This window comes from Elgaria multicarinata, chromosome 6, assembly GCF_023053635.1.
Source record: "Elgaria multicarinata webbii isolate HBS135686 ecotype San Diego chromosome 6, rElgMul1.1.pri, whole genome shotgun sequence".
Taxonomy (NCBI): Eukaryota; Metazoa; Chordata; class Lepidosauria; order Squamata; family Anguidae; genus Elgaria; species Elgaria multicarinata.
Window position 1 is genome coordinate 87947434 of NC_086176.1, and position 15025 is coordinate 87962458.

Below are 15025 nucleotides of genomic sequence, written 5' to 3' on the forward strand. Positions count from 1 at the left end.
TTCTGGCTTTGCTTAGGAATCAAATTTTATTAAGGGTTTGGGCCAGGGTGGTTTGTTTTTCGTTTAGTTTCTCCCACCCCAAGAGTATAATGTGACACAAGCCAGCAAGGCCAAAATTGTTAAAAGAATAACATGGGATCTCTTCCTTGTAAAACTTGTACAGTATGTGGTGACTCTTTCAAAATACAGCTTTTTTGTACATGGTTTAGAGACAAATATTGAACATGAAACCACCAGACCAATAGACTATAAATTATTCTGTAGGAACTTAACTTGTAAGAAATCACTGTAGTTGCTTTTAAATAATTTCAAAATACGTTTTGGGGTTGTTCTGTTTTTGTTTTTTTCTTCTTCAGACTGTGCAAAGACTGAAAGCTAAGTTTGCATTTCTAAAATGGTGACTTATTCTGCAAGAGTTCTTAGTAACTTCTTGAGTGTGGTAAAACTTGGAAGATGTCAATTCTTTGCTTGTAATGTTATCCTGTAGCTAGGGTGTTTGGCAGAGATGTTCAAAAATGAACATATTTTAGAACATGTTTTAGTTAGAGAAATCATTTTCTTACTTCAAGAATCCTGCTGATTTAATTGTACAGCAACGAGGATGATCAGGGGTCTGGAAACAAAGCCCTATGAGGAGAGACTGAAAGAACTGTTTACGCTTGAGAAGAGAAGGCTGAAGGGAGATATGATAACACTCTCCAAGGACTTGAAAGGTTGTCACACAGAGGAGGGCCAGGATCTCTTCTCGATCATCCCAGGAAAAACTTCCTTACTATTAGAGCAGTACAACAATGGAACCAGTTACTTAAGGAGGTTGTGGGCTCTCCCACACTAGAGACCTTCAAGAGGCAGCTGGACAGCCATCTGTCAGGTATGCTATAAGGTGGATTCCTGCATTGAACAAGGGGTTGGACTTGATAACCTTAGAGGCCCCTTCCAACTCTTACTAGTCTATGATTCTAATTTTAGTATGTTTTGAACCACTTTAGCCTTACTTACTTTCTCTTGATTTCAGAATAGCAGGGCATCTGTCATTCTTTTCGGCCAATTTTCTTTAATCAATTATCATTTTTTCAAAGGATGTGATCTTTCCATTAAACCTACATGTGCAGTATCTGGCAAAAGTCATGCTCTCCTCTGCTGTTCTGGTGTGCCCTGACACAGAGCCCTCAGCTATTCTAGCCTGTACTACTGCAGACTCCTCAAACTATTTCGACTACTCTTGCAGATTCCCCAACTTTTCTGTCCTGCCCTATCACAGGACAGGACACAAATCCCTGGCCGAACCACCTAATGAAATGTGCTGTGCACACCTATGCTGCAGTTATTGCATTTTTGGAAATTGAGTTGGGCTGTGACAGACAGTAGCATTTCTGCCCATCTAATTAGTTGTCCCATGCCAGGCACATGAGTAGAAATGGGGATAAGGTGAGAGGAACAATAGCAAGCCACTGGCATGAATGGTCTTTCCTGAAATGCTTTCAAGCTATACACATAAATATGTTGCAAATCACATGTGCTTGCTAAGCCATTTTGGCCACCTCTGTTAGAAATGACTAGATTAATATTATTTACAAGGGAAATAATATTAAATTAAGGGAATTTACAGGATAAGATATTACCCTGAGGTTCTCAGTTGCACAGTTAACAGAGCCATGTGGCTTCCAAAAAAATTAAATTTAATTACAGAAATACTGGGTATGATGCTACATTCCAACAGAAGGATTGCCTTCCCTCAGAAAACACCTAAGGGAATAGAGCTTAAGAGACCGCTTCCTCACTCACATTTGTATCAAAATTTGACATCTGTGACAATAAAGAAGGCAAAACCTCAGAAACAGATAGCTTAACAAGCAGGGAAAAGAACACCCTCAAGTCACAGTGGCTTACACTGGATGCCATGAAAGGATTGCCAGTTGTTCACATTTGTTTTCTACTACAGGAAAAATAAGTGAACTGTCACCTTATCAGCTGGGCAAAATGAAGGAAGTTGAAGGGATTCAAACCAAGCTGCAGCTGCTCCAGTAGCTCCTTCCTATTGGCTGGCAACCAAAAAGGAAGCCAAGTTTCAAATATTTGTAAAGATTTACTTACTAGATTGAACTTCAGGACCACAGGCGATGGAATACATGTGTTATAATCCTTTGTCACAGTCTTAGCCTGTTCTAAGCAGATCACTATCTCCCAAACACCTTGGGGTCATTCAGATGTAATGCAAAACCATGGCTCAGTGCTACAGGAATGATCCTCAACCTCCCTCCACACACAATTGTGGATTTTGCAGCAAGTCAGAGTTTCACCTGGTGCATCTCTGAACAAAGTATGTTGTATACTTGCCTGAAATCCATACTTTTGCTATCCAGATGAATAGCACATTATGTTTTGCCACTAAACCAGGATTGGAAGTCCAGGGGCTCATTTACACCAAGCAGCATATTCCACTATGAAAGCGGTATGAAAGTGGTATATAAAAAGCAGTAATAAAGTTCACTGCAGGATCCACACTGTTGCTTTATAGTGGTACTGAAATGCACTGACAACTATTGGGGGCCATGACACATCTACACCAAGCAGGATATAACACTATGAAAGTGGTAGATGGTAATGGTATGTGTCATGGGCCCCAACAGTTGTCAGTGCACTTCAATACCTCTATAAAGCAGTAGTGTGGCTCCTGCCTTTTATATACCACTCTCATACCACGTTCATAGTGGAATATCCTGCTTGGTGTAGATGAGCCCCAGGACTGCACTACCTGAAGTGAGCAGGAGGAGGCTATGTGCAAAGCCAGAGGTTCTTCAGGGCTGCTATCTCTGTTAAGTAGAAAACATTGAAACTTGCAAAGCTGTCTAACTCAGAAAGAACTTCCACTAGTTTATCACCTCAAATGCAGCAATTGTCAATGATGGCGTCCACTAAATAATATTGTCTGGAAATACTCAGATAGGCATCATACCAACATTAGGATGGCAGAATTGGGGGTGGGGGGAGGAAGTAACTTGCCACACTGTCCCAAACTATGACTCAGCTTGGGTGGCAAAAAACAATCAGACCCCAAACTGTAAACTCTAAGTGTGGAATTTCCTCTTTGCCTAGAAACCCAATATGTTTAGCTTCAAATCATTAATGTTTTCATACATGTATAGAAGGTACAAAACAATGAATTAGCAAACAATCAAGGAGTCTCGGAACTTTCGCAGTAAACAACCTTGCCCCCACCACAAAAAACAACAACCTCAGACTGTATGAAAAGGACTAAATTCTACAATTGGAATTCATTATATAAATTGGACAGATGTGCACAGCAATGTGTGTGGGAATCAAAAGGCATTGACCAGGGATTCAAAGAAAAGGGCTTAAAGTTATAAATCATTTGAAGCAATAGATTTGGACTGAAAAACAGATTAGAGTCCCTGGTGTGAGACGGGAACCTTTACTGAATAAAATTTCATTCTTGCTGAATTCTCTCTTACTGGAAAAGGAAAATCCTCCTAGATAACATCTATATGTTTAAGCAGAAACTGTCCCCATGTTTTCAAGTTTTCTCTATGTATACCAATGGTAAAGACCTGTGTCCTTGCCTGTATCTCATTGTGATCCTTTTGATCTGCCAAGAATGTGGTCTTATTTTATACATGCTCCAGATTGGGAGACCAAGACAGTTTTCAGCAGCTGCCTCAAAGCTATGAAATCACTTCTGCTCCAGACTTGCCAAAATCCAAGTCTAAGTGCGCATATTCGAAAACACTACAAAATGTGTTGGCTTTTGGTGCCTGTTCGTGAAACTTGTAAAGCTCTGAGGATTTCTTATATATTTGAATCTGTTGTTATTAATTCAAATGTTTCTATGCCACAATTCAGTTTAAAAAACCCTCTCAGTGTAGCTCACAATATTTGAAGTGAATTATAAAGAAAACCTAGGAAACCAAACCAATACAATAAACACCAGCAACAACTAATATGATACAGCACATTAAAAACCATAAATGGCAACAGATTAAAACCAACTAGATAACATATTGGAAGGCCTGGGTATACAGTTTTAGGGAACAAAAAAGTGACGGAAATCAATGTTCTACAAGCTAAAAGGTCACTTTTAGTGCTCCTCGGAGTTCAAATAAATAGCTAAAGGCATGATGAGAAAAGGTTACATAGGAGCTGTATATGTTAAACAAAAAAAAAGTCAACTTTGATCACGTTTATTTTGCTCTGTACTGAAAGGAAGCAAAAACTGATATTTGTTTTAACTACAGCCTATCAAAATTGTGTCTCTGTTTATCATGACATTTTGAAATCAAATTAGGAATACAGGCAATAAAAAATAAACCACAAAACAATTCAACAAGATCAGTAGTTAAGAGAAAAAGGGGGAAATCAAAGCCTTATGGAGCAAAAACACCACCATCCATACACAAGCAGACCCAGGGAACCTGAGCTTTGCAGAAATAAAAAACCCTCCAAAACACAGTCCAATGAAGACTAAGCATGCTCAGTAGTATAGAGTGCTGGCTGCTTGCCAGGTGAAAGAAAATTGGGAAAGGAGAAATAGAATAAAGTGGTTGGAATACAGAACAAGGAGCAGTCCACAATGCAACAATTTGTTGCCGGTCCCACTTAGAAAAATGTATTTTTAAATGAAACTCACTGATTTGAGTCCTGATTATATGATCAAACCAAGTTTGCAAACCTGGTTTGTAAGAAGCACTCAAATAACGGCTCCTGATTTGGACATCATGGAAAATTAAACTTTGACAAACCAGGAAATCTTGTATCAAGTCAAGTGAACAAGGGCAGGGAGGAATAAGCAGGCACATGGTGCATTCCCAATCTCAACAAGACATGGTTTGTTGGATTGGAAATATAATGCCTGAACTGGGCCATAGTTTGTGAATCAGAGAGATAATAAAGAAATGCGCCTTTAGGTATTCAAGAGTGCTATCATATCAAGTGTGTTGGTACTGATGTCAGACTCGATATTAATCCTGAGTAGACAGAGCTATCAGATCAGAAACCATGCTCTTCTGAGCCTTGATGGCTTGCTCCCAATAAACCTTCTGAAGAACCTTTGAAAGGAGAGACAGAGGTGAGAAGGCCAGGTCACTGAGAGGGCATCTATCTGATCCTCTTCTGTATGGTACCTAGACATGAACTTTTATGGTGCCTGGACAAGTTTAATTGTTTTAATCTTAAGTAAACTGCCAAGAGAGCTATCACTATGGGGTGGTATAGAAAATAATAATAATAATAATAATAACTCTCTGCAGTTGGTCAGAGAGGCAAAAAGATCCATACCTGGAGTCCCAGACTGAAGGACTATGGTACAGAATACTTAAGGATGGGGAGTCCATTTTCCTTCAGAGACTTCCTGTTGATTCTACCAGTCTTGTTTTTATACTGAACTGCCCTGGAAGTATTCTGCTAAGGGAGACGATATATTGTTCTCCGCCCACTGCAGAAGGAGCTCTATCTCACCCCTGCCCCCAAATTGCTCCTGTTCTGGGCTGTCAAGAGTGAGAAGATTGTGGAGATGCAGAGGAGGAATGTCTTTCTTTATGGCTTCTCCACTATCAGACGCCATATGAATTTCTTCACGTTTGGAGAACTAAGCACCCGGGCAAACCTGTCCTGCTTTGCAGAACCTCAAACCCATCTTGGAACTCTGAAGGGTCCTTTGAAGCAGCAAAATACTCACCACCCATACTGGCATTCTTTGATCCTGAGGAGCCAGGCATATGGGTGATACTTCCCTGCTTGTGCTTACTCCAACCCTCTGACAGTTTTTCTGAGTTATCAATAGACAGCACAAAGCTGTCTCCCTGTCTAATGGACTGTATGACCCAGACTGATACCAAGAGGCTCCCAAGGCAATAGGCAGAATAGAGAAAAGAAGATTGTACAACGTATAAAAGTAGCTTTCAGGTGGGGCTCCACTGACACCCTGCTTTCTGGAGCTAGGCAGGACCAGAATTGGGAGGCACTCTCCCATACAGGGAAGGTGACTTCAACTGTATGTAATTTTGGTCCTGCCTTCTGGAGTGACACTAATCAGACTAGGATACCCTCCTCCACTGTAGGAAAAGACCAGGAAAACAAAGCGGAGAGGGGAAAAATGCAACATAGCTCAGTAAGACCTAGGAGATCTCAAAGGAGATCTGCTGCGACAGATGAAAAAGAACTGAGCAGGAAGATGCAACGGGAGGAGGGCAGCCTCTGAACAATGCTGTGCGCAGGTACAGAACCCCTATGTGTTGACATGAAGAAGAAACTATGTTCCCAGGGGGAAAACCTGTTACCACATTACCATATTCGAAATGACCCCCTCTAAACAATGAAAGCCCAAGCAATTACAAGTAATATTTAGGGAATTTGAACATAGTACAACAGCGTTCCAGAGAATAACTTCAGGTGTACCAGTAGGATTTCTTTTCCTTTGAATAGCAGACTTCCATGCCATATTTTTAATTGCTTTTGAAACTGCTCTCAGTTTGAAAAATGGTTTTCCAAATGATATGAGAGAGATGCTTATTTAAAATTTTCAAACCTGCCTTGGGCCAGAAGAACTAGTTGCAAAGTTCTTTGGATCCTGGCCTAAATGTAAAGAGATATACTTGTTAAAACTATGTTTTAGAACAATGGTGGGGGGACATGTGGGCCTCCAGATGATGTTGGACTACAATTTCCATCATTACTGAAGACTGGCCATGCTATCCAGTACTGATAAGACCTGGGATCCATCAACTTCTGGAGGGCCACAGGTTTCTCAGCCATATTTCAAAAGATACCTATGCCAATTATACAATGGGTTTCTGTTGCGGACTGGGAGTGGGAAGTAACTATTTCTATTGGTGGAGCCCTTCTTTAAAAGGGTTTTCCAAAAAGCAGTTACTAATAGGCTGCTACCAGTCAGGATGAACCTCCTTACACACCCTAACTGTTGAGCTGTTTGGGGAGTTTTTGAGCCCCATTGCCAAGGACCGCTCCCTTCAGTCCAGCCCTAGGAAAAAGGAAAAAGAAAGGAGCTTTAGATTTTCCTTCCCAAAGCCCCAAAATAAAGAACTAGACAAAAAAAACACCTTGTGAATTCCTAAAAACACAAATGGTAGTTTCGTAATCATGTAGTCCTTCGCATGGGAAAGCGTTTAGAGAGAACTCCCTTTTAAAACAATGCAGCCATTTGTTCAAATTTAAAAGTTGATTTGGAGAAAAGGGGGAGGAAAGGGGAAGGAAAGCAACAATCACACACACAGAATCCCAAACAAAATCTAAAAATCCATCTAATTTAGCTAGTTACATGTTACCCACTTGAGTAGAATCTTCAGTTTCAGTGCATATGCAGAGTTCTTTGCAGAGAGGATGGTCTGATAGAGAGTTAATTAGATGCTGTATGGAAAGCTCTAAGAACAGTGAGCTAGCGCTTACTTTGGGGGAATCTGAGCTCAGTAAAAGCCATCTCCTTAGCAGTGATGGATTGTTGTTTTGTTCAATGGTGCACTAGCTTCAATTTCTGAAGTCACTGGTCTAGCCAGAAAACTACTTAATGACTTGACCCACATTCCTAAGGACTCTAACTTACACCTCAAAACATCCAGCCAGTTGGAAACAGTCAGCCCATTATAAACAAAAACTATAGATTCCAGCACAATGCCAACTTATCAGATGATCTATGGAGCATTGCTGATTGTTTGTCACAGAAAAACAATAATAATTTTGGCCATTCTTGAGAAGATTCATCAGAAATTCCTGCATAGTTGTCAGAAAATAAACATGATCTACCCTTATTTACCACACATTTGCCATTTTTGAGCTTAATCTCTCAAAAGCTCTGGTGTCATGAAATTTGTTGAGACGTATGTATACACCACTGCTGAATGTTGTGATACTGATGGTTGGAACACTGCCAAGACCAGCAACTTGTAACCCCTTTTAACTAACATTAGGCAGCTCCTCACAGTATTTGTTGTGAGATTGGCCCAATGACCAATATAGTTGCCAACCAGGAACACAGAATTAACTGTTATTCTAAAGAAAACAAGTTTAAAAGGATTTGCAATGAACATAAAAAACAGATACAAACTAGAAGAGTTGCTTAGACATTTTGCAAGCGAATAGCCAAATTATTTTCCATTTACTTCATCACATGCCTCTTTTAAAAACAAACTATGCTGGGAGTTGTAGGGCTTTTTTCTGCCTAAATATGCATAAGATAGCACCTTTAAAGAGTGGTACAGCAATGAATCAAGAAAAGGCCATATACATCTACACTGACACTTTTGGACTTAATGGTTCAATGTTATTTTCCGAGAACAGTCAGAAATCTGAATGTACTTTGAGACAGTCTTGCTCTTTGGTTCTTGTGATTGTAGCAAGAAAAACAACTCACCATTCTTGCTGACATCCAGTTCCCTGAGGTTAATGAGATTTGCTATGGATGCAGGCAATGTTGTTAGATCATTGTCCGGCAAACTCAACTTGTGCAGAGACTGACAATTAAAAAGTTGCTATTGAGACAAAGACAAAAACAAATATTAGGAGCATATACTTTTAATTCTAACTACTAAGTGTTCAAAATAACCTGAGAAAACATTAATACAACACTATGTTTAATCTTTCTTTAGGCAATTTGTCAAATATTGTAAAGAAGTGCCCAGCTTTTAACTTTAGTAATCTGTATAACAATCTGAAGGGAGAAATCTATGGTTTTATCAATAATAATGTCAGATTTTTTAAAACACTATAGCCATTTTAAGAAGAACCATGGCACAATTCTGGTTTTTAATTTTGCACTGAAGCGGAGAAAAATAAATTATGCAAATGAATACAGTTTAAATATATGATGCTTGCAAATAGGGAGTCTCAGTGTGCATGCTTTAAACTTAGTAACTGAATTTTTGTAAGCTTCCCCCACAAGGAGTGATGCAGCGACAAGGGGGGGAAAACAAGTAAAGCTATATTTACGGGAACATAACTGAAAGCCATGAGAGTGAGGAACATAGGCCCAGATCCTTCTCATACCAGCTTTAGTTATGGTTTAAGTATTCCATCAGTGCTAATGCTAATCATGATTAACATTAGTCAGGTTACCTCTTATCCAATGGTTTGTAAGCATGCCTCAAAATGCCAGTTATTATAAGAAACCTAGCTAGAATTAACCATGGTTCACGTGCAGATGGAATATATCTTTATAGTTGGATTTTGTAATATCACCATTCCTACCTTAAGGTATAATATTAGATATTATAAGGAGATCATACGGTGCAATCCTATGCATGTCCTACATCTCCCATGCTGGTTGGAGCATGCTGGGAATTGTAGGATTTTTTTTCTGTCTAAACATGCATAGTCTTAGTTCCATCTACTTGTGCTTTCACACACATAGATGGGAGTGCTCGCTTTCTCTCCTACACTCTTCTCTTCTCTTCTCTCTCTCTCTCTCTCTCTCTATTTATCTCTCATATACAGATACAAACTGAGAATACAACATACCTTTGGAAGCTCTTCAATTTGATTAGCATCTAAATAGAGTTCTTCCAACGTCTTTTCGAAAGTAAAAATCTCCTTAGGCACCTGCTCCAGGCTGCAGTGAGAATAATCAAGTGCAGTAACAGTTTCTTCTTCTCCACGCAAACAACGGCATGGCACCAACCGCACAAACAAGTTTCGTTTTGTTGTCATTTTCAGGCACTGTTGTAGAAAGAGAAAAAAATAGCTTCTTGGAAACAATAAGAGATTTAGGAAGTTGCACTCAGCCATGGAAGTTGCACTGGGTGACTTTGGGCCTGTTACAGACTCTCAGCCCAACCTACCTCACAAGGTTGTTGTTGTTGTGAGGATAAAATGGAGAGGAGGAGGATTATATATGACGCCTTGGGTTCCTTGGAGGAAAAAAGGCGGGATATAAATGTAATAAATATTGTATCTACATAAGATGGAAAGCTTGCATAAACAGGTGGGTCTTAAACATCTTCCTAAAAACATGAAGTGTTGGCAAGTGTCTAAGCTCAGAGGGGAGATTATTCCACATAATGGGTGACACAATTCTAAATGCCCTACTCCAAGCAACCACAGGACATTCCACAGAAATATGTGGCACTACCAGTAGGGCTTCAATAGATGACCTCAGGGATCAAATAGATCTATAGGGGAAAAGGCAGTGTCTCAGGTAACTGAGTGCCAAGTTGTTTAGGGCTTTACATACTAACCATAAAAACTTACATCTGGTTAGGTAACAAATAGGCAGCCTGTGCAGTTTCTTCAGCACAGTTGTAATATGCTGCACATAGGTCACCCCATACAGCATTCGGCATTTGCTGCAACATCTGCACCAGCCTTTATTTATTTATTTATTTATTTATTACATTTCTATACCGCCCAATAGCCGGAGCTCTCTGGGCAGTTCACAAAAATTTAAAATATTCAAAGTATAAAACAACAGTATAAAACCATAATATAAAATACAATATAAAAGCTCAACCAGATAAAAACAGCAGCAATGCAAAATTACAAATTTAAAAAAACCAAGTTAAAATTTATTTATAGACTGTTAAAATGCTGGGAGAATAAAGGACAACCTTAAGGTCAACCCCACAAAGTGCAGTGCAATAATCCAACTTTGAGGTTATCAATGCCTGAACCAATGTGACCAAACTATCACAGTCCAAAAATGGCCATACCAGCTAAAGCTGATAAAAGACACTCTGAGTTGCTGAGGCTACTTTGGCCTCTAGTGTCAAAGATGGATCCAAAAGTACACCTAGACTACTCACCTGATTCTTAAGAGGACGTGCAATACCATCCAGAACACGCGGCCTACCTATTCCCCAGACCTGGGAGTCACTCACGTACAAAGCATCTGTCTTTCTAGGATTCAGCCTCATTGAATTGGCTCTCATCCAGCTCACCGCTGTATCCACGCACCGTCAGGACTTGCACAGCCACACCTAATTCAGATGTGACTCAGAAATGGAGCTGGGTGTCATCAGCATACTGATAACACTTTGTTCTACATGTCCTAATGTCAACTACCAATGGCTTCCTGTAGATTTTAAATAACATGGAAAACCCTGCAGCACCCTGTATCTCAATTGTCAGGGGGTAAAAAAAAAAAAAACAGTCTCCCAAAGCCACTCTCTGGAAATGGCCCTCAAGGTAGGAGGAGAATCAGAGCACTACAGGGTCTCCAGCATCCAATCTACTGAGCCAGTGCAGAAGGATTCCATGGGCCAGGGTATCAAATGCTGCTGAGAAATTGAGCAAGAGCACCAGGGTCACATTCCCCCACCCCTCCCTTGATAAAAGTCATTAATCAGCGTTTCCAAGGCTGATTCAGTCACAAGTCCAGGCCTAAACACAGACTTAAATGGGTCTAGATAGTCAGCATCATCTCAAAGCAAAAGCAGTTTTCACCAAAAAGGAAATATTTGCAGCAGGATAGTAGTTGTCGAGAACCACTGAGTCCAAGGCAGAGTTCTTTGGGAGTGGCCACACCACTGCCTCCTTAAGAGTACCAAGAACCACTCTCTTATATAAAGAAGCATTCACTCACTCAGTCATAACCCTTTAGCTAGCTTTAATCAGCCACAAGGGTCAAGCAGGCACATAGTCAGAGGAATTGCTGCAACTGTTTTCTCCATATCCTCAGGCTGCAATAAATGAAACTGGTCACAAAGAATTGGGCTAGACACAGCACTGGACTTCTCGACTGGGTCTGCCACAATAACAGCATCAAGGTCACTACAGAATTAAAAAAGTGCAAGGTGCTTGAGAGGGAGGTGATGACTCAAGTATAGGCTTTCTTGAAGGATACTGACTGTCTAGACCCATTCCAGTCTGGATTCTGATCCAGTTATTGGATAGAATCTGCCGTGGTCACTTAGAGGGATGACCTTTACCAGGGAAAGAGACAGAAGGAGTGCAACTCTGTTAGTCTTATTTGATCTCTCCGCATTTTGATGTCATTGATCATAACATCCTCTTGGATCAACTGTGGATTGGGGGCACCATTTTGTGCTGGCTCTGTTCCTAGAGAATAGGTACCAGAGAATAGCATTGGGGGACTACATGTCAGCTCCTGACAGTCCTGCTGTGGGGGTGCCACAGTCATTCAAGGATTCGGAGCTCCATTACATCTGAATCAGAAGAGGCCACCCACAACCTGGATCAGTCATTGGACACAGTGGACTGGATGAGGAACAATAAGCTGAATCCTGGTAAAATGAGGGCACTGTGGGCAAGTGTTATCTAGGTCCAGGAATTAAGGAAATTATCAACCTTGGATGGGATTGCAATTCCCACTGAGGGAATAGGTTTGCAGTTTGGGAATGTTCCTGGATGTGCTGACATCATTGGAGGTCAGTGTAACCCCTATTACAAGTTTAGGCTGGTACCCCAACTGCATCCATTCCTGGACACTGTGATCCATGTATTGATAACCTACTGTAATGTACTCTATTGCTCCACTCAGACAACACGCTAAACCATGCTGCTTAACCACAAAATGGTTAACGGTATGCATTATGCATTCCATTAACCATTTTGTGGTTAAGCAGCATGGTTTAGCGTGTTGTCTGAATGGGGCCTCAGTGGGGCTACCCTTAGAGACCTAGCTTGGAAGCTTCACTACTGCATAACGGAGAAGAAAGGTTCTTAACTGGGGTGCCTTACCATGTACATATTACACATGGTCTACACCGCCTGCCTTCTCTGCAGAATGATCTCCCCATAGAGGTATATTAGGACTCAACTTTGGTGTGTTTTAGGCATTTGTTGCAAACATATCTGTTTCCTTTGGTTTGCCCCCAACCATGAGCTATCTTTGAACCAGCCTCTAATATGATACTACTGTGCATTTCTTGTATATTTTTTGTAAACCACTTTGGTATTTATTCAAATAAGAAGCAGTATATATTCTTAATAAATAAACTAACAAACAAGTACTTTTGGTGGGTATACATACATTAAAAATAATATCTATAACATCTTATTGACGGAAACATTACTTTTAAAATAATTCAATGGGATAAAGAATCATACTTACCACTGGGTTACGTTTTTCTCCCTGCTACTTCTTCCCTGAGCTTTCAAAGCCAACATTCTAGGAAAGTGAAAATGAAAATCCTTGTCAAAATTATAAATATGTAAAAGAGCCTCCTGCTTCCTATCCATTCCTGTCAATTAGAAATATTTAAAGAAATATTTATTTGAATTAAAACAATTTATAATCTTCTTTAAAATTCCACAGATGCTTTTCCAATACCATTTGGAAAAGTCAGCCAAACATCTAAGGTAGCAACTCAATTTAAATCTGAAAATAATTATCCAGTTAACCATCTGTTTTTAACAGCAATGTTCTCTTCCTAAGATTGTGGACAAATAATACAATAACATTAATGGAGCATAAAATTAGTGTGCTTCAACTATTTATGTATCATTCTAGTTAAATTGTACTATACTTGTTCTCACCAAACTTTCTATGTATCACTTTTGATAGGAAAATAGTTTTAATATACAAAATGATAAAATATTCCTGCTTCCATCTCCAGCTCTTTAAACTGAAAACGATGTCCAAAATTATATATTAATGCAATTAAGGGAGCAATCATATGTTTCCTAAACAGCATCTGAGGGAAATAGGATATTTCGGGTACCTGGCTATGAGCCAGGAAAATGTGCTCCTCACCTCCTCCCCCTCCCAGCCAGTGCGGAGATAACTGTTTTGGCTATCTCGCCGCACTCAGTGGGGAGATGTAGAAAAGAGGGTGCTCCCGGGAGTGGGGAGTGGGAAGGAGACTGCGGCAGCAGTCATACGACATATTGTATGGCCGCCCAGCCTCCTTCCCTCTCCCTCCCTGAAGTCTCTGCTAGATGGGTAAAAATGCCCTTCTAGCTTAAATGCAGAATGAGATGGATACTCGTAAGCCTCCAAACTCGAACTCAGAAATTTATGAGTACATAGGACACATCCGATTGAATTGTGCCCTAAACTTCATTTATTAATGGGTTGAGAAAAGTACAACTACTTGAAAGCCACTCTACAAAGTTTTAACTATTTACACTTCTAGAATACAATACTACTGTACAAAGCAGATGGTAGCTGCAGTTTGCTTTTATTTAAACACACGCATATGCACACACTTGCACACCACCAAAAAAAAAAAAAAAAGATAAGGGAGGTGGGAGTTTTACAAGCCCACCAATATGATATTTATTCTAGATTTAATGATTTCATAAGACATAACAAAATATACATGACAATAAATATTGCTGTACAAATATATTTGCAATGTGGAGCAGAATACTGGTTTCTCATTTATATAATTACAGTCAGTGCATAGCCCACCTTTCTGACTGTACTCCAAACACAAAGTAAACTAATTGCACATTCAAATAAACCTTGACTAGGTATTTGTTTCTTTTATGGAAACGTCATGAGTGGTACTGCACAGCGTATTAGGAAGCTTTACATTTTTGTTGTTGTTTATTCGTTCAGTCGCTTCCGACTCTTCGTGACTTCATTGACCAGCCCACGCCAGAGCTTTCTGTCGGCTGTCGCCACCCCTAGCTCCCCCAAGGCCAAGTCTGTCACCTCCAGAATATCATCCATCCATCTTGCCCTTGGTCGGCCCCTCTTCCTTTTGCCTTCCACTTTCCCTAGCATCAGCCTCTTCTCCAGGGTGTCCTGTCTTCTCATTATGTGGCCAAAGTACTTCAGTTTTGCCTTTAATACCATTCCCTCAAGTGAGCAGTCTGGCTTTATTTCCTGGAGTATGGACTGGTTTGATCTTCTTGCAGTCCAAGGCACTCTCAGAATTTTCCTCCAACACCACAGTTCAAAAGCATCTATCTTCCTTCACTCAGCTTTCCTTATGGTCCAGCTCTCGCAGCCATAGGTTACTACGGGGAACACCATTGCTTTAACTAAGCGGACCTTTGTTGTCAGTGTGGTGTCTCTGCTCTTAACTATTTTATCAAGATTTGTCATTGCTCTCCTCCCAAGAAGTAAACGTCTTCTGATTTCCTGGCTGCAGTC

General features: G+C 40.2%; 1 protein-coding gene across 3 annotated transcripts in view; it reads right to left on the bottom strand.

Moving 5' to 3' along the window:
- ERBIN (erbb2 interacting protein) overlaps positions 1-15025 on the bottom strand; it is a 112223-nt gene that overhangs the window by 61998 nt on the left and 35200 nt on the right. For all 3 annotated transcript variants that reach the window (XM_063127996.1, XM_063127997.1, XM_063127995.1), the window contains exons 2-4: positions 13034-13090; positions 9484-9681; positions 8381-8498 (exon numbers count right to left, since the gene is read on the bottom strand). In XM_063127996.1, the coding sequence (XP_062984066.1) occupies positions 8381-8498; positions 9484-9672 (307 nt within the window). In that variant the 5' untranslated portion in view covers positions 9673-9681; positions 13034-13090. The remainder of the gene's footprint in view (positions 1-8380; positions 8499-9483; positions 9682-13033; positions 13091-15025) is intronic.